The sequence below is a fragment of the Myxocyprinus asiaticus genome, chromosome 33 (assembly GCF_019703515.2).
Source record: "Myxocyprinus asiaticus isolate MX2 ecotype Aquarium Trade chromosome 33, UBuf_Myxa_2, whole genome shotgun sequence".
Classification (NCBI taxonomy): domain Eukaryota; kingdom Metazoa; phylum Chordata; class Actinopteri; order Cypriniformes; family Catostomidae; genus Myxocyprinus; species Myxocyprinus asiaticus.
This window is the reverse complement of record NC_059376.1, coordinates 15,282,088-15,308,952: the sequence shown is the minus strand read 5'-3', so window position 1 is coordinate 15,308,952 and position 26,865 is coordinate 15,282,088. Positions and strand designations below refer to the sequence as shown.

Genomic DNA, 26,865 nt, shown 5'->3' with positions numbered 1-26,865 from the left:
CAATGAGTTGATCAGATCGTAAGATGAATTCTTCCAGTAATACTACTTCCATGGCCATGAAAATAATATCACAAATAGACTGAAATACTGTTTATGAGCATGTAGCTTAGGATCGACCGATTTCAAGATTTCACCATTCTCTTTCAATACAAACAAGTCTTTATGAACTAATCTACACATACAACTAAACTAAAACATAGACAAACAAACATAACCACTGGTTGGTAAGTAGGCTTTGACAGAAATGAATGGAAAATTATCGTAACAGAAAAATGAACTTTATGGAGTCTTTAGACCTTCATTTAGTACGCTGCGATTTGAGATCGGGTTACTCAAATTATATTAAAGAAAGCACCAGATTTCAGCGAAAGTATGGAGGTCTGTACTTGCCTTGCATTGGGCACGTTGCTTGGCGTGTGGAGTTCTTGAAGTTCTTTGAAGTCCTTTGGCTTGGTTCAGTTCCAGGATGCCTTCGTTTGGTTCGATGGATGGGTGATGGAATGACCAGGCAGAGCCCTGGAGGTGAGGCTCCCATAAGGGAGAACTCGGGACTTCCCGGGACAGAGGTCAAAGTGTGTGAAGGCAGAGAAATGAGAGAGATGGTTGTCCAGGCTGGTCTTTTAACCCATTCGGTTTGTTCACATCCCAAAGAGGCTCATAGCCAATCAGAGGCGGCTTTTCAGAGGGCCTGTGGTCAAAGTGTCCTTCCCTCAAGATAATTAATTTATGGCCTTACTTCTAAGTCAGTTTCCTGCTCAAAAACATTTTAATCATGAATTTCATAAGAAAACTGTATCTGCAAATAACCTGAAAATACTTAACACCATCATTCTGGAATTTGAGAGACAATCAATTACATACCAAACACTTGTACTTTCTTACTGAATTACAGTTATAATTAAGTAATAATGCATAATAAAACTTCCTACTATTTAGTTTGTTAGTTTTAAACATGGATAATACATTATGAGAAACATACTTGTCTATAATTTTAGTATAATCCTACACATGGCTGTGTATTTGGATTGTAGTGAAATAAGAAAAGTCCAAAATCCATGTCAGTGTTCATGAATTAAGCTTCATGTGAGCTGGTAAGCCAGAAACATGCTTCATGATTAGTATAATAATTTTATGTGTAGATGTAACGATGTTGGCTGCTGACAATGATGACAATGATGAAGATGACGTGAAGATGAAGAACCCAAGTGCAGTTTATTTACAAAGTGAGAACCATTAACCCTGACTACAAAACAAAATATGAACATGGACTAGACTACACTAGACTAGACTAGACTAGACTAGACTTGACTATGGCTTGACTTGACTTGTCTTGACTACAGCGTACCAAACACATACAATCACATTCAATACTTGACAACTAGACAATGCAAACATGAGGGCTTAAATACAAGACATGGGAGAACATAAACCAATGAACAAACAGAACTCATAACAAGCTAATTAAATAATAAACCAATGAAAACATGACACATGAACATGGAGGGAAAACAGAAATCACATAACAAGGGAAACAGGAACACATGACATGAAACAGGAACTAGAATTTCAAAATAAAAGACACGAATCAACAGAATACACATGACATATCCCCCCCACTAAGGGGTGGCTCCCGACACCCCAACACATAAACAAAGCACGTAAAACATGACATAAATTCAAAGTTCTGTAGGGGGGGGGGGTGTCTTGAGGCGTGGGGCGTGGCGTGGCGAGAAAGGGCGAGGGGCATGGGACCAGGGCAAAGTCCGTGGGGGGTGAAGCCATGAGAGGCTCGAGGGGTGGAGCCATAGAAGGTGGAGCCGTGAGAGGCTCGAGGGGCGGAGCCATGGAACGTGGTGCCCGGAGAGTAGCCGAAGACTCAAAGGGCCAGGGTGGAGCCGATGGCAGGGAGGACCAATGCGGTGCTGGAGGGAAGGAGGTCCCCGGTGAAGCTGACAGATTGGAGGGACGAGGCACAGCCAGAGGATCAGAGAGCCAAAGCGAAGCCAGGTGACCGACAGACCAAGGAGGAGCCGGAGGGACGAGGGACCCCGGCACAGCCGACAGGCTGAAGGACCGTAGTGGAGCCGAGGGAACACCGAGCTGAGGCAATGTCGAGGGACCGACAGGCCAAGGCGAAGTCCAGGGCTCGGAGGGTCCAGGCGGGGTCGGAGGGCCAAAATTTCCCCTTACCTGCTCAGGAGAACTAAGGGTGGGTATAAGGGTGGGAACCATCACCAGGTCCCACTGCTCAGGTGTGGCTGTGACATGGCGTGGAGCAGGCTGAGGCGTTGCTGTGACGTGGCATGGAGCAGGCTGAGGCGTTGCTGTGACGTGGCATGGAGCAGGCTGAGGCGTTGCTGTGACGTGGCATGGAGCAGGCTGAGGCGTTGCTGTGACGTGGCATGGAGCAGGCTGAGGCGTTGCTGTGACGTGGCATGGAGCAGGCCGAGGCGTTGCTGTGACGTGGAACTCTGGCTTGGCGGCCATGTCGTGGAACTCTGGCTCTGCGGCGGCCATCTCGTGGAACTCTGGCTCGGCATCCGCCTCCCCCACAGTGAACGGAGAACCAATGAACCGTAGGGCGAGGTCGATATATTGAGCCAGGCTGAGGGAACTGCGACCACCAGGCATCAAAAAAGAAATGGACTCATTCAGTCCAAATCTAAAACAGTCTTTGAGGGCAACCTCATTAAAGTCCACCTGGAAAGCCAGATCGCAAAAGTCCTCCACATAGTCCTCCAGGGGACGATTCCCCTGACGTAGGCGCAGAAGCCAAACTGCTGGGTTCATGGTTGGGTCAAGTATTCTGTAACGATGTTGGCTGCTGACAATGATGACAATGACGAAGATGACGTGAAGATGAAGAACCCAAGTGCAGTTTATTTACAAAGTGAGAACCATTAACCCTGACTACAATACAAAACATGAACATGGACTAGACTAGACTAGACTAGACTTGACTAGACTTGACTATGACTTGACTATGGCTTGACTATGGCTTGACTTGACTACAGCGTACCAAACACATACAATCACATTCAATACTTGACAACTAGACAATGCAAACATGAGGGCTTAAATACAAGACATGGGAGAACATAAACCAATGAACAAACAGAACTCATAACAAGCTAATTAAACAATAAACCAATGAAAACATGACACATGAACATGGAGTGAAAACAGAAATCACATGACAAGGGAAACAGGAACACATGACATGAAACAGGAACTAGAATTTCAAAATAAAAGACATGAATCAACAGAATACACATGACAGTAGAGAGTTGGTTATATTGAAGAAAAATGGGTTTCCATGGGTTTCCCTGGCAATCATAAAAAGAGTAGTCCCTCAGCAAATGGCCAGTCATGTAATGAGTTAGTTTGGGGATTTATCTGATTAACAACAAAAGGGGAGGTTTGTTGTGCTTTTCTCTGATTCACCTCTGTTCTTAAGGCAGTTGAGATTTGCCAGATGCAAGAAACTCAGACTTGCTGGCACCAGTCCAAATTCTTTATAGCTCAGGAAAGAGTCAGTTTAGATTCTGTATTTAAGTCATTCTGTGTAGAATTGTTCAACTTCTCTTAGGTCTCTTCTGCCTTGAAATCCTACAGTGGTAACACTCACAGTTGAGCAGTTGTTGTCATGAAGAAGCACTAGAAGAAGGTTAATCACCGCTAAACAACAGGAGACGAAGCTGGAAACAACAACAGTGGATGCATTTCAAGAGTGCATGTGTGAGGAGGTCTGGAGATACCTCCTTCCCTATCTGTCACTCACTCAACGTTGTGTCGATGTAGTGACACTAGGGGTCACACTTGGGAGCCCCAAACACCTCTGCTTTTTTGAAAAAAGGCCAATGAGAATTGGCAAGTGGAATTTGCATGCCACTCCCTCGGACATATGGGTATAAAAGGAGCTGGTATGCAACCATTCATTCAGATTTTCTCTTCGGAGCCGAGCGGTTGTATTCAATGAATTCAATTCCCTGCAAAGACTCACCTGAAAACTGCTGGATTTACGGCGCATTTCAGCGGCTTCTCCCTCTTTGCACCTGTGGAGTGCAGAGAACACCCCTGGGTGCTTCAGCAGAGTGAAAATAAGAGAGTATATTCTAAAAGAGTACATTTTCATTCACAAAAAGAGCGGCACACACACAGACACAGAACGTCTTTTTAAAGATGCCTTTCCGTTTGTGTGTTATTCCTGGTTGCGGTCGTTATCTCTCCACTTCTGATGGCCACGCTCGCTGTCTTACGTGTCTGGGCACTGCCCACACGGAGACATAGTTCGTGGATGAGTCATGTCCTCATTGCGAGAACATGTTCATGGCAATGTTGCGGTCACGACTTGCTTTCATAAGAAAGCAAGCCACCCCAGCGGCTCCCCACACCGGTCCTTCTACCTACGGGTTTGAGGCCGAGCTCGGTTAGCACTGGGGGCAATTTGGGGACATCAATGGGACAACCCCCGCCGGGTATCCCCCCATGGACCTTCTATTCCCCAGCATGCTCGCTTGCCCCGAATGGGCTCTCGCACGAGACCGCCGGCTCATCTCAGCGTGATTTCGACTTCTCGTTCGGAGCTCGGGAAGACGATGAGTTATAGAGCACAGCATCGGAGAGCGGTCTCATCCAGTCTGACGCAGAGGCTTCGACTGGGCTTCCTCCTTCGGGAACAGTCGCTCAGTCTCACGCCGATGCGGAAATGACGGACATGCTTTCCCGTGTGGCCGCGAGCATCGGGCTAGAGTGGAACTCTCCACTCGCCCCTGAACCCTTGCGGCTCGACGATTGGTTCCTGGGCTCGGGGCGCCGCCCAGGGCTACGCTCCGCCCCCATTCCTTTCTTTCCGGAAGTGCATAAGGAGCTGACAATATCATGGGAGGCACCTTTTACTGCCCGGTCACAGTATTTCAGCTCCCCCGCTCTCACTACCCTCGATGGTGGAGCAGCCAGGGGGTATTCGGTGATCCCCCAGGTGGATAAGGCGCTCACGGTGCACTTGTGTCCGCAGAGCACCCCACCTGGCGCAGGCACCCGAAGCTCCCATCCAGGGCCTGTAGGTTTACGTCATCCCTGACCCGTGGCCCGGCTCCGGCGTGCAGCCCTCAGCAGAAAGCAGACACCACCCGTTTTGTGGCCGGCCACTAAGAACCCGAAGAAGGCTTCGAAGCGCCCCCGAGACGGGCGACCCAGGGGCGAGGAGACCCACTTCTCTGGGGCTGGTCGACAGACCACTCCATCCCCTGGTGGAGGGCCAGGAGGAGAATCTTTTGTCGCCGCATGCCCAGGAGGTTGCGGCACCCAAAAGCCTCACAAAAGAATGGTTCCCTCATCTCCTGGGTCACATAACCAGTGCGCACGGCCGTCGTCACGACCACCGTCCACCGTCCCATTTTGGCAGGTATGGCGCTCCAACGGCGGACCCCCCGCCCCTGTGTGCCCAGCTGTGGCACAAACACGCCCACACGGGATTGGTTCCAGTGGAATACGGGGTTGAGATTCCTCCTCCCCCCTCCTCGGCCAATCTTATTGTGGGCGGCAGGAGCCAGGTAAGTGTTTCGATGTCCCTGGACTCAGCACGGCCACAGGGCTCGAGTCCCCTCGACGTGGCACTTCGAGCTCCGCCCCGCCGCGAGGCCCCATCCGCCAGTACGTCCGACGTGATCATTCCCTTGGTCCCCCTCGCCCGGAGTTTGGGCGCTTGGCTTGCACTTTCCAACCCGTTGTGATGGCTGACACGGACTGTCCGACTCGGCTACGCCCCATGTTCAGCGGCGTCCGCTTCACCTCAGTGAAGGGCGAGAACGCCGCTACCTTGCGTGCGGAAATCACTACCCTTCTGCGCAAGGGTGCGATAGAGCCTGTCCCTCCAACCGAGATGAAGAAAAGGTTCTACAGCCCTTACTTCATCGTACCGAAGAAAGGCGGTGGGTTGCGACCAATCCTGGACCTGCGAATACTGAACTCGGTTTTGCACAGACTCCCGTCCAAGATGCTGACGCAAAAACACACTCTAACGAGCATCCAGCATCAAGATTGGTTCGCGGCGGTAGACCTGAAGGACGCGTACTGCCATGTCTTGGTTTTACCTCGACACAGACCCTTCCTGTGGTTCGCCTTCGAAGGCCAGACATACCAGTACAAGGTCCTCCCCTTTGGCCTGTCCTTGTCCCCTCGCGTCTTCACGAAGGTCGCAGAGGCAGCCCTTGCCCCGCTAAGGGAAGTGGGAAGGGGCATTTCATAGCTACACTGACTACTGACACCATGCAAGTTATTGTCCGGACATTTGCTGGGAAGGAAAGGTAGAGACCGGACCTCTTGGAACCTTAATTGATTTCATTTTTGATGTGAAAGTCGAAGTTGTATCATTTGCTATGTATGTGAATGATACCTTAAATTGCATGCTCCTTATCTAGTAGAGATGTGCAATTACTTATCTAAGCAATTGGATAATACAGATGTTAAAATGGAGTTACATTGCGGTGGCAACAGGAAGCCTTTAAAGGGGTTAATAAAAACATGATTGGGTCAGAAGTAATGATGAAATAATGAAGGGGCAACACACATATCTAGGGATTATATCATCATAGACACTTGAGTGAGGAGTCTTTTGACTTGGGGCAATGCTCAGGTAGCAACCACCCTGAACACCTTAGTAACCAACTAGTAACACCTTAGCAACTACCCAGACTACCCAAGCAACACCCCAGAAACCACTCTGAGCACTTTAGGAATTCATTTTCCCAAATACTAGGAAATTTGTCAGGCCTACTCACATTTTCTACTCACAAATGTAAAAATCTAGTTCAGTTTATTTCCCCAAATGTGTTTTAAGTTTGTGCCATCTAAGTTGCGCATTATTTTGAAAATTCAAATTAATTTATAAGGTTAGCTCCTTAAAAAATTAACATTCCATCATGATTTACTCACCCTGGTGTCTTTCACAACCTATTTGACTTTCTTCTGTGGGATATAATTTGTATTTTTTTTTTTTTTTTTTTGTAAATTTAAATGACTTAAATTTAGATATGTTTCTCACCCAAAGCTATCGTTTGGCTTCAGAAGATGTGCATTGTGTGGACTGCATTGTGTGGAATTCCGTTGGACTGCTTTTATGATACATGTACTTAGTTTCATGGTGCTGTTGTGTCCTTTTTTGAAGCTGAAAAGCTTCAGTTGGATTTTATTGTAATTGCTAAAAAAAAAAAATTTGTGTTCCATGGAAGAAAGAGAGTATTTGAAACAGCATGGGGATGAGTACATGATTACAGAATTTTCATTATTGGTTAAGCCGTTTCTTTAAAGTGAAAGTAATCAGTAGGTAATGCATGATTCCTTGGACGATACAAGTCAAATTAAACTTGAATAGGATGAGTAAGAAACCCCTACAGGTCTTTGTGGTAGTTTCTCCATCAGTAGGTGGTTGCCTGTCATGGTGGATCGAGTGGACTCTAATGAGAGGCTTGATTGCCTCGTCGTGACAACCTCAATCTCACACAATCTGAGAGAGCGCTAACAAGATGGCCACCTGACGCAATCATGTTCTGATTCAGTGACAGAGCCCCAAAGACCGTTCTAATGTCCCAGAACTGTGTCAATAATGCGCAATGCTGTGGAGACACCTTTAGAACCCACTCACTAATGTTCTAGCATTCATCATGCTAGTTACTTCCAGCTCTCACACGGCTGTTAGTAGCCAAGTCTGGGCTTAATGTTGCTAGTTCAGTATAACTTTGATGAGAAAAAAATGGTGATTGAATTAACGTCCCATCTCATTAAATGCAGTTGTGGTGATGACGGTATTTTGGCAGTGTTGCGCAAGAGTCAGTCCCCCTGCAGAATCTGATTCCCCTTGGACCCCAAGGGATAGCTGTTTGTAATGCCTGATCAGATGTGTCTGTCTCATCTTCCTATTGTAACTGATCACGTACACACAGTAATAATAAAACAGTACTTCAATGTGGATAATATAATATATTTCATATAGTTTCTGTGGATATCTTTCTTTTGTGGTTAATAAACGTATATACCCTTTGACAATTGACAAACATAATTGTGTGTTTTTAATAGAAAATATGCTAATATCGTATCCATTGTGCCATGTAGCACTCAATTCGGTATTCTGATATAATAATGTGATGTAACTTGTGCTGGATATCACGTTATATTACATTATCATATCAGGTCCCAATCCAGGATGTTTGATTACTTTTTTTTTTTTTTTAAAGCATGCTAACCATAGGGAATGCTGAATTTCAGCTTAGCAATTAGCATGCTAACTGTTAAAAAAAAAAAAAAAAAAGAAAAACAAAAAAGCCTTTGGCAATTGAACATAATTGTCTGTTTTCAAAAGAAATACGGTGCCACATCCATTATGCCATGTTACACATGACGTAACTTGTCCTGGATATGTTAGATAAGTAGGTTATTTGATTAGTATGCTATTCACTTTATTCAGCAAAGCTCCTTTTCAGCACTCTACCAGGATTTGTCTTCTAATTTCCGGTTTATACTGAAGTTACTGAGAAGAGTCCATCAAAATGGAAAATGTCTGGAAGCACAGAAAGTGTTTTTCACCAAGAGGTGATGCTGTGAGGCTACAGCACCCCTCTACTGGAAAATCCAATTTAAGATGGTAGCTGGTCCAAACTGGTCCTTAGCTGGTTCAAGCAGGTCCTGAGCTGGTCCAAGCTGGTCATGAGCTTGTCCAAGTTGGTCCTTAGCTGGTCGACCAGCTACCATGTTCCAAAAACCTGTTTGAACATCTTGTAGGAATTTCAGTTAATGTAGATGTACACGGTACAGATTAAAGTGCCGCGTATCTCCATCATTATATGTAGGGAAAATTATAATGGAATTAGTCACGTTCGACAACCATTATAAGAAAGATAAATGACAAATAATTAGATTATTTGTCTGAATAGAATGATCCACCATTAAAATTGTAATACAACATCTCATTGTATCCACTCACAATTTCTATTGTAAGGAATTAGCTTTAATAAGGGAATTATGATTAATCCACATATTGGAGTAATATTATTCTCATGGCTTTTTGAAAATAATATCACACATATTTTAGCTATAGCTTTGAAGCAAAATCTTTTAAAATCAAGTGACGAGATTATTTATCAAAATATACCACAGTCAAATAAACATGAAACAGGTTAATGAGTAAAGTGACAGTATATGTGGAAGAAATGATCAATATAGAGAAAATGAACATTATGGAGTTTGTAGACAATGCCTTACAGAACCATTTATCCTTCTTTGAATCTCAATCGATTTGCAATCGGATTACCCAAAGTATTTCAATAATACACCAGCACTTTCAGCAAAGTCTGGAGATGTACTTGCGTGTCGTTGCGTTTCCTTGCGTTGCTTTTCCTTGCATGGCTTGGTTCTCTGGCTCTTTGTAGAAAGTTCATTATGTCAGTGTTTTGGACCTCTGTTAGATCGTGGATATCTTTTGTGTCAATGGATGATGAGGCGGGCTTTAATTTAAGTAAAAATGACATGAATAACACAAGATTAAATATTATAATCATCGATTTGTCAGTTATAAGTGATTAAAAATCACAACACATATTTTAAAAGGTACATCAGGCTATAATCATTAATTTGTCAGTTATAAAAGTGATCACAGGTCATAAAGTCATTTTCCAAATTATCTAGCAAGACTAGGTATTGTGTACATTTTGGGTCCAAATGCATTCTGTACATTTTAGAGGGTTAAATCACAAGTACTGTGACTTTGTGTGAAATGTTCATGGATTCTTTTTAGCTGCTTTTTGCAGAATAATGATCACAATGTCTAATGATCTCCTGATTTGTTAGTTAAAGTGTTGCAAATTGGTTTATCTTGAAGAGCACTAGGCTTCCAGCAATAGGTTTCTCTGGCGATCATGAAAAGAGTAGTCTCTCAGCAAATGGCCAGTCATGTGATGGCTAACCGAAGGGTCGGAGGTTGAAGGAATATAATTTGGACTTCCATGGTAACCAGGGGAGGTTATCTTCAGAGGCATTAAGTTTCCGGGTCATGTGCTATCTTGGACAAGTCTCTTTTGTTCATTTTATTGGCCAGATGTGAGCTTCAGCTAGACTTCTGGAAGCCATTTTGTCAGGGTTAAAAGGTTGGGTTTTCCAGATTCAAGTCATATTGCCAGCAATTGTTCGCTCTTCTGCACCTAATATCCTACAACCTTGAGCTGGTATGACAAACTGACCAGCTTGGACCAGCTAAAGACCAGCTTGGACCAGCTAATGACCAGCTTGGACCAGCTCATGACCAGCTAGAAACTAGCTACCATGTTCCAAAACACAGCTACCATCTTAAGATGAATTTTCCATTTGGGACATGGAATATAAAATAAAATGACATTTAAGTATGTACAATATGTGCATGTGTGTGTGTGTCTTTATAGCGGCACTCCCTCTTCACGGTTTGAGACGTTAAAAATCTGCTCACTTTAACTGTAATGCAATGTGTGAATGACATGAGAAAGTGGACAGAGGTGCAGTACGTATATATTTTTAATGACTTTGTGTTGTCTCTTTGAGTTTCATGAGCACAGAGACATATCAGGACATCCACAGTTATGAAAGAAGCACTCTTGTTTTAAAATCTCCCCCCTCTACTTCCAATTTTTATGATGTTCCCTGAACACTTTAATATACTTATGATAACTTTTGCCAACTGTACAACCTTTAAATCCAATTCGTTAGCTAATTACACTTTGGCATTAACACCATAGATATCTATAGAGAACCTCTACACTGGAAGTTCAAACTCTTCAAAATGGCTGTGCACTTGTTTCTCTGGCTCAAAAGGTCAAAAGGGAGTGCATAATTTTAGCTTAGCAGGCTAATAGGTTAGCATGCTAAACGACAACTCAAAGAGTATTATGTGATATGTTATATAATTTAAAATACGTTTTTGACATATTTTCGATTCATCAAGAAGAAAACCCTTACAAAAATCTAAAGTTTTGGGAAACTTGCTGCAAATTTTCCACTCATTTTTTGACACACAAATGAGATAATTTGCAAAACGTTAAAGTAGGAAGTTTGCAGCACTTCACCGGTAGTTGTGAGCCTGCAGCACACCTTTGGCAACAATAGACAATTTGCAGCTACTGGCAAACACTTAAATCACAAACATGAGGCAACAATGAAAAGTGTGCTGCAAAGCTCATTTGCATGTGAAAATAATGAGTGGCAAATTTGTGACAAGTTTTCACTGGGGTTTGTAAGAACTCTCGATTTTTGTAAGGGAAATCATCAAGCGATATTGTAGGATTTCCGATCAGGTACTGCATACAGTAGAATACTAAGTTGGTTTTCTCATGTTAGCTAGTTTAGTAGGTCTCCCAGCCCGCCCCATCTGGTATTCAGATGGGTTAGCCTGCTGGTCTCCCAGCCTGACCATGTGAAAAGTGGCCAAAACCCTTTTAAAACCAACAAACAGATCAGCCTGACTAGACAAGCTAATACAAGAAATGCCCTTGCTAATATCAGAAAACCATCTTGGGGGGTGAGGGGGTCAGCAGAGTTTGTTTTTGGGTATCACTGGTAATTTGTTCGAATCTTGTCAAAATGCCTTTAATTCTGTGTGTAGTCTCTGAAATGCAGGCTGTTAATGAAAGAGTGAATCGTCAGCACATCACAACTAATTAACCTAGCACAGTTATCCACACTCACCTGGCACTACAGAAAGTGGAGGGGCTCTGTCAGCAGTTTATGAACATGTGTTCGGCTCAGACCAGACACTCATTAACCAGTGGTAGATTTGGCTTGCACAGCGACTGTCCAGTCTACAGTGTTATGCCAAAATACGTTCATCTTTCCTGTGATTACCACAGTGTGAACATGCTTAGCATGGATGTATGACCATAATAAATATGGCAATGGTGCCCCATGTTTGCTTTATTTGAACTGGAGATATTTTACATGCTAGAGAGGAGAAAATATCAAAATATCACAAAGTGTGTGTGTGCGTGCGTGTGTGTGAGTGTGTTGATTTACAATCAATTCCCCTCTCCACACAATCTCATTTATATTTATCGGGACGTAACAGGCATGACCTTGCTGATGTAACAGCATTATGGTTTGATGCTAGTGGGCTCTGATGATCCATTTGTTTGCCGGTATGTGTGTATATGTGAGTTGGAGAGGGATAGAGAATTATGAGGCTCTTCGGTCTCTGCCAAATGCACTGCCAGTTGGTCCGTGTAGTGCGTACTAGAGAGAAACTGACCCGAGAGAGCAGTTTTGTGTGTATGCCAAGCCTATAGCGTGTAGAGTGCCAGGCTGCCCCTCACTTTGTGGGCTGGTGTTAACAGTGTTCTCTCAACACCGGGCAAGCATGATAAGTCCCACCTTTGGGAATGGCTATTCCTGTCTGTGTCGAGAAATTACACTGTGCGAGTGAGATATGTGGTGTTGGTACAGGCTACCCCTTAAGGGATGTGTCTGTTCGTGTCTGAAAATATTTTTTTATTGAATCGTCTCCTGACCTCCTGTCCAAATAACAATATGCTGCCTCTGCCATCTTGCCAAGAACAACTGATGGCTAAATCACAAAATGCCATTTGTAAATATTCCATCCATTCAGTAAAGACTTGTTTAGAATGTATTTTTTTTTTTTTTTTTTTTAAAGTCCATGGATGGTCTTTGACATTTAATATTGTGAAGGTTGCACTTACAGTATTTCACAGTAAAATCACAGCTTGGGACCATTTCGCTCAATATTTTTGACTGGTCAATTAATGTAGATTATTTGCAGTTTGAGAAAAGATTTAAAATGTATAGCTGTTCAAATGTGGGTTGCCCTTTTTTTTTCTTTTTCTTTTTTTGCTTCAGAACTGTCAAATTCAGTGTATAATCAACATTTGACTGAAAATATGTTTTTCATGATTACAAAGATATTTATCAGAAAAGAATACAGTGCTTCATTATTCAGTGAAATTTATTTGTTCTGCAAAAATAAGTGAAACAAGGAAAAAGTGAACACTGAAAGAAAAGCATACTTGATCAATGCTCATGTTAAAGTCCTGAAGTCATCACACCCAGTACTTCCCTAAATCTCCTGTGTGGCAATTCACATATTGCATTCTTTTGACCTAAACAGCAAGACAGAGCAATGGAATAGTGAACACGTCAGCCTTGAGATGCATTTTTAAAAGTTGAACCGTTTTCAACTTGATGCACCGCAAAACGCGACACAATGATCAAAGATGGACACAATAGCGCAACCGGAAAGCAAGAACGCATCTCGAGATCCTCTCGTTCACTATTCTGTTGTGTTCCGTCTTGCTGTTTTAGGCACAAGAAAACGTTATGTGAACGGCCACACAATAAAGGAGACTTTTAGGGCTATGTGAACAACCCCAAAGTAAAATTTAATCGCATCCTTTCATTAACAAACAAGTTTTTCTTATGTTTTTAGAAACATTTTGCTTGAATTATCATCTTATTACTGCTTGTACTTACTGACTTCGATGTTTCCCATTGGGATTCTGTGAGACGCCGCTCTGCTCAAATGCAGCCTTCCCTCAAAACATGTACTGGAGGTAAACTTCATCTCTGGGAGGCAGAGAGAGAGGGAAAGAGCTAAGATAAGCGTTCATTATCATTACCAAGTATATAGTTTATCTAACTAACAATGCCATACATCAGAATTTCAAATATAATATAGAGGCATGTTTACTGTTTAACTTGTCTACTTCATTATGGACCGCTTCGGACTATGGACAACACCAGGTGCTGACAGCGGAGATGCTGACAGTGGAGGCACTGATGCGTACAGTATTTTTTTCCCTATTAATGCTCCGATATCAGACGGAGTCTGCCTATATGTGTGTTAATGCAAATAATTACCAGGGTTTATGAATCAAAAAAGAATATGAACACAGACAGACGTACATTCCTCAGAAGTGGGTTACTGTATTCAGATTATTACTGTATTCATTAGATATTTTTTTTTATTTTTTACTGTACTTAATGGGTGAAATTTCCCTTGATGCAATGCATATTACAGTTAAATATTGTATGATGATTTAGTAAATTACTGGCCATTTTAAAGTTATTTACCCTATAAACTACAGTAAATGTTAAAAGTACATTTTCAATACTGGACTTAAGCACTCCACTGTATATATACATTCTGTATATATCGTGCATGTGGAAAGATAATGAAATAAGTAATATATGTAATGAGGTGGAACAAAACAATTGTTCTGCCATGTGAGTGTTGATGTTTCAGTTTTGTAATTGATATGATTAAACATAGATTGGATTTGTAATGCATTTGCACTGCATTAGAAATTGGTAGTGCTGGGAAGGTCAGTCTGCTCCATTACAGTAACACACACTAATGCTGAACCAGTGGACTTATACAAACATACACCTTCCTCGCAGATACCCCAGAATGAGTTTTAATGCCATATCTTACACTTTTAATTGTTTAAACAAAATACGAGTTCTTTCTGTGATTTAATGACTTGACTTTACCTCGCAAAAACTGCCTACGCTAAAAGGAGTATGATCTTTATGACATTTTTATGAAAGCAATTTTTGACTAGATTCCTGGAACATCTTTGATTACTGAAGCACATTAGCCCCTTATCTTCAAAATAAGCTTGTGTTCCTTCTGTCGCTCTTGTAGGAATTAAATTAAACTGTCAACATTCTACATCATTATTATGTAGGGGAATTTATAATGGAATTAGCTGCATTTGACAACCATTATAAGAAAGATAAATGACAAATAATTAGATTATTTGTCTGAATAAAATTCTCCACCATTAAAATCGTAATACAGTGTCTCATTGTATCTGCTCACAATTTCTATTGTAAGGAATTAGCTTTAATAAGGGAATAAGGATTAATTAATTTTCTGGAGTAATATTATTCTCATGGCTTATTGAAAATAATATCACACACATATTTTAGGAATGAGCTTTGAAGCAAGATCTTTTAAAATCATGTAACGAGATTATTTATCATAATATACCACAGTCAAATTATCTTTGAATACAAACACTTTATTGCTAATCTAAACATAAAAACTAATCTAACACATAGAAACATGAAACAGGTTGGGGAGTAAAGTGACAGAATGTGAAAGAAATGATCAATACAGAGAAAATGAGTCTAAATTGATTTGCAGTCGGATTACTATTTAAATAATACACCAGCACTTTCAGTAAAAGTCTGGAGATGTACTTGCGTGTCGTTGCATTTCCTTGCGTTGCTTTGTTCTTTGGCTCTTTGTAGAAAGTTCGTTCCATCGATGTCTTGGACCTCTGTTAGATCATGAATGTCTGTTGCCTGTTGCGTCGATGGATGATGAGGCGGGGCTTTGAAGCGAGGCCTTCTGCAAGGAAGACTCACAACTCCTGTTACGTGTGTGAACCGTAGAGCAGAGAGTGAGAGGCTTCCTTGGGACTTCATGTCCCGAGCTTCCTTGGACTCTACATGGCACGGAGGCTGCAAGCAATGAGGGCAAGAGCGCGGAGGAAAGAGGAGCTGCAGTGGAAGTGAAGAGAAAGAGAGCCGGAGAAGAGAGAAGACCACTGAAGACTTCTTCCTTGGTACCAGAGTCTTGAGTGTAAACCGGCCACACCCTAAAGAGGCTCTAAGCCAATCAGAGACAGCTTTTCAGAGTCACATGGTCAACTTGTCTGTCCTTTTCAAAGTTGATTTACAATCCTTTGTGTGGAGGATTCTTACAAATTTCCCGCTCAAAATAGTGCATGTTTAATCATGAACTTTTATATCTTGAAAACGGTGCAAGGGACATCACATTAGTTATCATCAACATTCTCTACGTAAACACGCAAGCATTTACATACTAAATGTGACAGACATTCATGAATATTCCACGTGTAAATAACAAAACATGAAAATACCTGATTACAAATCATACCGGTTAATTCATTGGTTTTACAGTATGGATAATACATTATACGCTATGAGAATCCTGATTGTCCCTGCCTTGAATAGTTACCATTCTTAGTAGAATGACATGAACAATAAAAGATTAACGATTATAATCATCGATTTGTCAGTTATAGGTGATTACAAATCACTCCACATATTTTAAAAGGTACATCAGGCTATAATCATTAATTTGTCAGTAGTAAAAGTGATCACAGGTCATAAAGTCATTTTCAGAATTATCTAGCAAGGTTAGGTAATGTGTACATTTCGGGTCCAAATGCATTCTGTATATTTTATAGGGTTAACTGTGTGAAATGTTCCTGGATTAAGATGAGATGTCCTAGTATTAGAATCATGCAAACACGAGGGTCTTTACAAGGAAACCTGCTTTAGCTCTGTGTGGAAGTTCAGAAGGTCATGCTGAGTCTGTCCCATGTCACCGTCCCATGGGTTGAGGGGCCTCTCTTTTAAATCATGCTGTTTCAGTCTCTTTGACCATTTTATCATCCAAAGGCAGGCCTCCACTAGACTTCTTGACACCTAGTCGAGCAGAATCTTTTAATTTATGATGTTAAGGAATTCCAGGATTAAAAGGTAGGGTTTTCTAGATTCAAGTCATATTGCATAGCAATTGTTTGCTCTTCTGCACCTAATATACTACACTCTACCTTGATCCACTGCCCTTCTGCATCAAACCTAGGTCTAGTTGCCCAGTTTCAGAATAAAAGTACAGGCTTTTTTTTGTGCGCTGCAGGTTGCACAGTATGTTTTAGATCTGGCTGTAAATGTCACTCAGTTGTAGAGTTTTAAATAAAATTGATATGCTTAATTAGCTTCCCTTGTTTAGGTGCTTCAGCCACATCAAGCTTAATGGAAACTCATCAACAAACATTTGTTTCTGTCAAAAAATGGGTTATGAACTACAAGTTCTTTCTGTACTCTTCTATGTATTGAGCTGCACTGCTCTGTACTGCATGTTCATACTATAGAGTTTCAGTGGGTGTCGTGGGCACTGCACACCCATTGCCCACTAAACAGAAGGCTTTAAAAATATAGTGATATTATTTAGTTATATTATTTGGAATAAAAATAACTTGAACTAAATAAATAAGCATGTCATAAAAAATTTTGGGTAATTTGCCATCAGTTTCGTGTTTGCAGTTTGATTTGCACCTGACCTAATGCATGCTTTCTCACTTGCACCCATACTAAAGAGGCCACACTGCCCCTGAATGTATACTAAGTCTTCTGCTCTAGCATTGTACTATTCTTGTCTACTCTGGAAATGTGACATTGTGGCACTGCTACTACTGAGCGCATTTACATGCGCACCAATAAACTCTAACGCCATTCTAACACCATTTATGCTTAATTAGCAAACAACATATATGGTCATGTAAATGCATTAAATGGGGTTCCTTTATCGGTGTATGGTCATAAACTGCGTAGAGTAAACCAATCAACACAAATTTTTGCCCATTACGCCGATATCGCATTGCATGTAAACACCTTAACCTGCGTTCATACTGGCTTGTCCAATGTGCACACGTGTTGTTGTTCATGCCTCTTCACTGTTTGATATAACAAGCAGAGAATAATATGATTATTTCAAATGTCATGTAAACACAGATTTCTTGCATTGTCTGATTTTTTAAATAAGCTAATTTTTGGGAGTAATCAGCATATTAATGTATATATCATATACACAGCTTTTGTAAAAAAAAATCGTACAATGCAAATAACCTGTTTATGAAAGATATACACTCATTGGGTTATTATCTGCTTTTGACATTGGACACTGAAGAAGCCAAATGCTGGTAGAGGTGCAAAGCAAAGTCAGGGAATTGGACAAAAATCTAGGTGTTCTGATCAGTTTATGCTTAAATATATATATATTTTTTAAATGTTTATGAACTTGCCTCGATAAAGGAACGCTGTTCAAGAAGATAACATGACCACAAATGTTTTGGCTATTAAGCATAATCAGTGTAAGTTTATGCATTTAAACACACTCATAGTTGGTTACTTTATTATTAATCACCTCTATTTTTCCTCATTTTACCACAGAAATGTAAGGTAGATTGTGGACATAGATATTAAAGACCAGAGACACTTTAATGTCTCACTGTTGTTTCAGAAATGGAATTCAAACAAAATCATTAGTGTTGCTTTCTAAGCCAAGCATTTCTATTACTTTTACTCATACAGGTTACTCATTTTAACAAACCCATAAACCTAATGCTACAGACATCCATGATACCTCATTCTGCTGCTTGATGAGGAGAGGTGTGCTATTACTATTCCAAGTGATTGGACTTATTTTTCCCTGGCAGACAATAAAACAGACAAAATAAGTCCTCTAGGCCAACATTAAAGGAGGAATCTATGGCATAACAAGGGACCGGAATATCAGTCTTGGGGGTGCGGGAAAACAAAAACCCTGCAACCACCTAGCAATGCCCCAGTAAAAACATTAGCATCCATATTGCAATGCTCTGGCAACCTCACCATTGTGTTGGTGACAGAAAAATTTAAAGGGTTCAATAAAAACATGATTGGGTTAGAAGTAATGATAAATATTATATAAATAATAACTATCCTGTTGCAGTTATATACTTTTGATGCTTTTCTATACATTCCCAGGTCAACACGGGACAGTGAGGATGATGATGATGAAGAGCGGAGAGGAAAGACCTGTACACTGCAGTACCAGAGAGCCATGGTGCGTGTGCTCACTCATTTTATCGCCGAATCCTCTGACACACGAGGTCAGGTGGCCCACATGCTCGGCAGTGATTGGCAAGTGGATATTACGGAACTAGTCTGGAACTTCCTGAAAGTAGAGAACCCACAAATTGCCAGGCTGAAAGAGGGACGTGTTTTGGAGGGTATGGACACAGGCATGACCAGCATTCAGGTAAGTGTGTGTTCAGGGGCAAATTAAAGACCACATGAAATTGCTTGTGTTCTGTTTTGACGTATTTCAGATTGAAACAGTAATTTGTGTGTGACATATCAAAGACAATATTTTGGGTCCGTTTGGTCAACAAGAAAGATTGTACATTTTAAATGTGTATATGCTTAAAGTGAATTTTGTCAATGTTTAGGAGTACACTAGGATATACTTTGAATTAAAGCTAATAGACATAAAAGTCAAAAATCTATTTTGATTTTCATTTGGGTCTAATTTTAATTTCATGGGGACAACTGGCCAATCTGGTGTTACCTGGTCTCCCAGTCTGACCAAGCTGGTGTTTAGTTGGTTTAGCTTGTAAGCCAGTTGGTCTCCCAGCCCATTTAACTGACCAAAACCCCTCTAAAACCATTACCCAGGCTTGGTGATAATCAGCTACCTTAGGCTAGGTTAAAGCAATAGTTCATAATTTAAAGTGAGTTGTCCAAAATTAAAATGCTGTTGTTATTATTTACAGTACTGACCCTCATCTCAAATCCAAATCCTTATGACTTTCTTTCTTCCATAGAACCCAAAATGGAAAAATTTTGAGGAATAAACTGGTAATTTTTTCCTTGCAGTTACAATTATACTAGAGCTTTCAATAATTACATTTTAGTCTGTTTCTCACACAAAGCTATCGTATGAATTCAGAAGACTTGGAATGTAGTAAAAAAGTCATATGAACTACTTTTATGATACTTTTATGGTGCTTTTCTGTCTTTTTTTTTAATGCTTAAAAGCTCCAGTCCCCATTAATTGTAATTGCATGGTCAAAAAACTAAATCACTGGTATCTACCTTTTTCCTGGGGGTCTTACTAGGGAAACGAATGTTGGTGTAACTTCCACTGAAAGTCATTCTGGCTCCGGCTGCAGTCATTATATTAAGGTATTAAGGTATTAAGATGCATTTTGGATGATCCAATAAGAAATGTCAGCGCTAAATATAGTTGTGAACGGGGGTGCAAAATGTTTCGTGATTGAATAAAAAAAGACCAGTGTTGTATAAAGTATCCATTTGTCATACTTGAGTAAAAGTAAAAATACCTTCATGGAAACTGACTCAAGTAAAAGTTAAAGTAGCTCATGAGAAAACGACTTAAGTAAAAGTATTAAAGTAACTGATATTAAATTTACTTAAGTATCAAAAGTACAAGTAAATTGCATAAATTACAGAACAGTTCATTAAACCCATGGCAACTTATTTGATTGGTGGTGCTCATCATTTACTCACCTTCATGCCATCCCAGATGTGTGTGACTTTCTTTCATCTGCAGAACACAAACAAAGATTTTAGAAGAATATTTCAGCTCTATAGGTCAATTCAATGTATGTGAATGGTGGCCAGACATTATAAGCTACAAAAAGCACATTAAGGGAGCATAAAATTATCCATACTACTACAGTGGTTAAATCCATGTCTTCTGAAGTGATTCAGTTGGTTTGGGGTGAAAACAAACCAAACTTTAACTCATTTTCACTGTATATCTTGCCATTGCAATCTCTAGGCACGATCATGAATTCATGATTGATTTCACTTTCTAGTGCTTGATGCATGCCTAGAGCCTTAAATGGTGCTATAGGAAGTGTAATCGAGCTTGAAATCCTGCTCACCAAGAAGACTGCTAATGTCAAAATTTATAGTCGAAAAAGGAGTTATATTTTGGTCTATTCTCACCCAAAAACCAATTTGATCCATTCAGAAGACATTGATGAACCACTGCAGTATTATGGATTGCTCTTATGCTGCATTTATGTGCTTTTGGAGCTTTAAAGGTCTGGCCACTATTCACTTACATTGAATTGATTTACATAACAGCAATATTCTTCTGAAAATCTTTTTTTGTTTGCGTTCTGAAGAAAAAATAAATAAAGTGATACACATCTTGGATTGAATGAGGGTGAGAAAATTATGAGAGAATTTTCATTTTTAAACAAACTATCCTTTTAATGGCACATTCAAGTCACATCAGAATGATCATATTTATGGGATTATGGGGCCAATAAGCAACCACCCAGCAACCACCCAGAACACCCTGGCAATTGCATAGCAATGTGCTGAAACACAGTTAAAACAACTTAACAGCATAGCAACAACCTGTCAACTGCAGAGCAATGTGCAAAAAACACAGAAAACAACTTAGCAACAGCATAGTAACAATCTGGCAACCATATACTGTAGCAATACACCAAACACACAGCAGAGATCACCTTGACAACTGCATAGCATGCCCTAGCAACCATCCAGAAAACCCTAATTACCACATAATGTAGCATAAATGTGCTACATAGCAAATATAACACTTTAGTAACCACCAGAAAACTAGTTTTGCTTTGGCAAAGACCATTCACATCTTCATAAAATATAAAAATAAACAAACATTGTTGGACATTTTCATGAGCGCTGGTGCAGTAACTATTCATACACATCATACATTGTTTAAATGTAAAATGTAAACGCATGTGATTGACTTTTATATGAACAGGTCTCCTGGAAAGTGGGAAGACTGATCGCATATAACTTCATTATTTCACAGCTTTCATAATGTTTAAGCCTAAATTGTACATTAAATTAGTCGAAGAAAAAAAAACTCACATGAGCAGTTTCTTGTCATACCCTGTGGAGACAGACGACGGAACACGTAATCTGGCGCGCGCTTCGCTTGTGATTTTGATTCAGATTCATGATTCGCAAAACAAATCATTCAGACCACTTTTTGAATCTTTTTGTTCAGTTCAAAGGAATCACATTTAAAAGATTCGACTCAAATGATTCTTTCAACAAATCACACATCACTATCGCCGATCTGCACGCATTTTTGCACGTACTGCTGTTATTTTTATTTTATTTTTTTTATCGGAGTAAAAGTATCAATTTTCTCTTCAAAATGTAGCGAAGTGAAAGTAAAAGTCCAAATAAATATTTATACTCAAGTAAAGTACAAATATAAAAAACTGTATTTAAGTACAGTAACGAAGGAGTTGTACTTCGTTACTATACACCTCTGCAAAAGACTCATATTGAGGCAGTCAAAAACGCATGTGACCACATTGCATTTGAGGTGTAAACGTTGTCGTGATGCATCCCGGACGTCAGCGAAGCACCACCCCTCACCTGTCAGTCAAATGCTGCAACAAATCAAATTCTCAAATGAGAACCCCATCACTTGTGCATTTAGTTACATATAATAACAAAATAAGGCCTGAAAACATTTATGTCTCAAATTGGCCCCACCTAGAGGTTATGTTGTAGAAATTTTAAAATGAATATAAAAATCCTTCACATAGCACTTAAATAGTCATCATATATCAAATGAAAGCAGGAAGGTGACTGTACAGTGTATTTTGTTGCCATAATACCACAGTTTGAATTATTTTAAAAAAATATCACAAAGTGAAATTTTATTTTGGTTAGGCATAAAATGTCCCTTTTCTGTGCTGACCACTAATCTGTAAGCCCCAAATAGCCTCAAAATTTAAATAAAATCTTACCTTGGTTTGTTAGCTTTAAAATTAGTTAAATCAATTGTTTGTTTACTTGTTTGTTAGCTTGCTCGGATGAATATTTCAAAGTTGTGTAAAAAAAAAAAAAAAAAAAAATTAGAACAAAATATCTGGTAGAAAAAGTATGAGATACAGATATTCAGCAAAATAGGTTTTCATCTATAGAAGATTAAATGCTATACATCATAGTAAAGCTGGGATTCTCTGCTTTCCATTGACACCTAGATTGGGCTTTTAGACAACTCAGAAGCCAAGACATTCAACAAAACATTGTGGAAGCTCTCAGCATTTAAAAAAAAAAGACTTGTTGTATATGGGTTAAAATGTGTTAGAGCACCACCTACATTTTAGATCAGTATAATGTGATGGAAGGTGATAGAGGGAAAAACATTTTTTCTAGTACTTGCTGCCATCCACCAGTACAGAACTGAATTGGTATGCTTTTAAACTTTAGACATAAAAAAAAAAAGATGTATTTTAAAAAAATATGTTTATCATAAAATTGTAAACATATACAATGTTATATATTATTGCAATAATTTCTTAAAATATAGGGGGTTATCTGTAAAATGAGACAATTTTTATGAAATTAGTCCACTGTATGTGTGAACAGGGAGCTTTTAAATTTGAGTGTGAAAAATTTCGGATGGCAGCCTAAAAATCCTGCAGAGTATAAGAGGTTAATGTTGCATTTGCACTCAGATTAGCTTTCAACCGCATCTATGAGAAACACTGAGTGATAGTGATTGATGTGTGCTGTCATAAAATCAGACACCCTCTCCTCAAAATCCCAACACACCTAGATGTATAAATGGATGACCGTCACTGCAACGAAAGAATGAATGGACATATGCCACAACGACAACGTTGTTTACTTGTTAATGGAATAACACCCACATTTTGCACAAAGCATCACAGGATGTAGGAAAAAGGTGGATATTCTTTAAAATGTCTTCTTTTGTGTTCCACAGAAGAAAGAAAGTCAGGGTGAGTAAATCATGAATTTTCATTTTTGGGTGAACTATTCTTTTAAGCTGTTTTTAATTAAGACGTTATGTTTCCTCGAGACAGAGGAAAGTGGGCTAATATTGCCATATACATGTGTTTGAGGAGGTGTTAGCCATCTGGATTTATTTAGCATCTCTGCAGTTAAAGTGTGGGCAGGCAGGATAATGTCTATAAGACCTTTTTATTGCATCAATCACTAGATGGGTTTACAGCCTTGGGTTTTTTATATCTCTCCCTATAATTGGAGGTAATCCTATGTGGGCAATAGTGTTTTCAATAACACTTCAGTGAGTAGAAGAAGAGTTGGGGAGTAACTAACAATAAGTAGTGACACTACTTCATTGTGTGACAGTAATTACGATTTATTTGTTTTATTTCTTTTTTTCAAAACAGTGGCTTTTCCAATAACAAAATACTTTTTCCAATGAATAGTAATGTAACACGACCTGTAAATGTATCTGTTCAAGGTTGATGTTGTCACCCAATTTGAGATAATATGGAGGGAAAATCCTGAATAAAATAAAAATGATGTAATTGAATTGTGAATTGAAATATTTAAAAAAAAGTAATTGCCTTAAAGGGACAGTTCACACAAGGATCTAACCCTTTAAGTAGCATTAATTTTGTTAGCTACTTTATGTTAGTAAGTTATAGCACAAAAAACTACGTTTTCACAAGAGTAGCTTGACTGTAGTTGACCTGCTTCAAATTATGAGTTGCTTGTAGCTTGGCAAGCTACAATTTCAAAGTAGCTTCCACACCGATTAGGAGAATATACTATTACTTGTAGTATCAATAGATACTATACTGTAGTATCTATTACAGTTTTTTCTTTTACTCACTTTGGTACTATTTTCACATGTAAGTGGTAAATTTTCAAAAACCCGTAGTACAAAACACCAGACTGATCTCATCTGTAACAAGGCTAGTCATGGATTTCAAATTGACCTTAAAGATGTTAAATAAAAAAATGGAACAGTACTGTAAAGTCACATTAGGAAATACACATACATTGCCTACCCAAATTGTCATTACAGTAAAGTCATAATGCCAACTCAATTTGTAATTAAAAAGTATGCTCAGTGAAGGTACAGTATGGTACTGGAATGATGCTCTTCCTAATTTCTGGGTACAGAGTATGCTGTCAAAAAAAAAAGTACAGTAATGTACGCTGTAATGTGATTTTCTGTACTGTAGTGTACTGTATACTACTCTACTCTTACAGTACAGTAAGACAAATTTGACAGTTTACTGTACCTTTTCATATTGGGGTGAGAATTTGGAGCCTTTGCTATAGTTGCACCTCTGTTTACTATATCTGACAATGGTAACAGTCTATCCTGCTCTACGTATATGGTACATATTGTAAACAATAGTGGATACAAATAAAAAAATTGGCAATATTGTAACACTAATTCATTGTTTGATCATCCAGTTTTGAACAGGAATAATTTAGATGTTGGTATACAAATACATAAAATCAAAACAATTAAAAAGTCTATAGATATATATACCAAATGATTCTGATGATTGGTAAATCATTCATTGGAAATGGTAGTCAGATGTATCAAAATGAATGAGAATAGATGCAAATGAAAAGTTTGATGTTAATAACTTTCAATGAAAAGTATAAACACTTTTTTTTAACTTATTTGGTTATTGTGTTGTAAATGGTACTTTGTGATTTTGTGTTTTGTACTTTGTATATTGTCAGTAAAAATATGCTGAAATGTTTACAAATGAAATGTTGTGTGTGTGTGTTGAGGGGGGGGGGGTTGGGGGTAAACAGTATTAATTTGTTTATATGCTGTGCTGTAGGTTCTGTCCCCGCTGTCTGATTCTATCCTGGCAGAGAAGACGGTGAGGGTTGTGGATGATAGAGTGACCATCACTGAACTGGGGCTGCAGTTAGTCAGTGGCCTCACGCTCAGCCTGCAGCTCAGCACAGGAAGTAACCGAGCCATCAGCGCCACGGCAACCACACAGGAAGTGCTCAACAATCCTAAACAGGTAATTTAACTTAATCTTATCCTAAACTTATATTTATGTAGGTACAGGTGCATCTCAATAAATTAGAATGTCGTGGAAAAGTTCATTTATTTCAGTAATTCAACTCAAATTGTGAAACTCGTGTATTAAATAAATTCAGTGCACACAGACTGAAGTAGTTTAAGTCTTTGGTTCTTTTAATTGTGATGATTTTGGCTCACATTTAACAAAAACCCACCAATACACTATCTCAAAAAATTAGAATATTTTGACATGCCAATCAGCTAATCAACTCAAAACACCTGCAAAGGTTTCCTGAGCCTTCAAAATGGTCTCTCAGTTTGGTTCACTAGGCTACACAATCATGGGGAAGACTGCTGATCTGACAGTTGTCCAGAAGACAATCATTGACACCCTTCACAAGGAGGGTAAGCCACAAACATTCATTGCCAAAGAAGCTGGCTGTTCACAGAGTGCTGTATCCAAGCATGTTAACAGAAAGTTGAGTGGAAGGAAAAAGTGTGGAAGAAAAAGATGCACAACCAACCAAGAGAACCGCAGCCTTATGATTGTCCAGCAAAATCGATCAAGAATTTGGGTGAACTTCACAAGGAATGGACTGAGGCTGGGGTCAAGGCATCAAGAGCCACCACACACAGACATGTCAAGGAATTTGGCTACAGTTGTCATATTCCTCTTGTTAAGCCACTCCTGAACCACAGACAATGTCAGAGGCGTCTTACCTGGGCTAAGGAGAAGAAGAACTGGACTGTTGCCCAGTGTTCCAAAGTCCTCTTTTCAGATGAGAGCAAGTTTTGTATTTCATTTGGAAACCAAGGTCCTAGAGTCTGGAGGAAGGGTGGAGAAGCTCATAGCCCAAGTTGCTTGAAGTCCAGTGTTAAGTTTCCACAGTCTGTGATGATTTGGGGTGCAATGTCATCTGCTGGTGTTGGTCCTTTGTGTTTTTTGAAAACCAAAGTCACTGCACCCGTTTACCAAGAAATTTTGGAGCACTTCATGCTTCCTTCTGCTGACCAGCTTTTTAAAGATGCTGATTTCATTTTCCAGCAGGATTTGGCACCTGCCCACACTGCCAAAAGCACCAAATGTTGGTTAAATGACCATGGTGTTGGTGTGCTTGACTGACCAGCAAACTCACCAGACCTGAACCCCATAGAGAATCTATGGGGTATTGTCAAGAGGAAAATGAGAAACAAGAGACCAAAAAATGCAGATGAGCTGAAGGCCACTGTCAAAGAAACCTGGGCTTCCATACCACCTCAGCAGTGCCACAAACCGATCACCTCCATGCCACGCCGAATTGAGGCAGTAATTAAAGCAAAAGGAGCCCCTACCAAGTATTGAGTACATATACAGTAAATGAACATACTTTCCAGAAGGCCAACAATTCACTAAAAATGTTTTTTTTATTGGTCTTATGATGTATTCTAATTTTTGGAGA

At 39.8% G+C, this 26,865-nt stretch overlaps 2 protein-coding genes across 2 annotated transcripts in view; one reads left to right on the top strand and one right to left on the bottom strand.

Annotated features, from left to right (window-relative positions):
• Positions 1-26,865, top strand: part of LOC127424528 (transmembrane protein 132C-like) — a 363,330-nt gene that overhangs the window by 329,875 nt on the left and 6,590 nt on the right. Inside the window, exons 7-8 of the mRNA XM_051669844.1 lie at positions 18,592-18,865; positions 25,233-25,424. Of these exons, the coding sequence (XP_051525804.1) occupies positions 18,592-18,865; positions 25,233-25,424 (466 nt within the window). The remainder of the gene's footprint in view (positions 1-18,591; positions 18,866-25,232; positions 25,425-26,865) is intronic.
• Positions 8,273-26,865, bottom strand: part of LOC127424539 (solute carrier family 15 member 4-like) — a 107,338-nt gene continuing 88,745 nt past the window's right edge. The window contains exons 9-10 of the mRNA XM_051669871.1: positions 13,498-13,590; positions 8,273-9,500 (exon numbers count right to left, since the gene is read on the bottom strand). Of these exons, the coding sequence (XP_051525831.1) occupies positions 9,481-9,500; positions 13,498-13,590 (113 nt within the window). The 3' untranslated portion in view covers positions 8,273-9,480. The remainder of the gene's footprint in view (positions 9,501-13,497; positions 13,591-26,865) is intronic.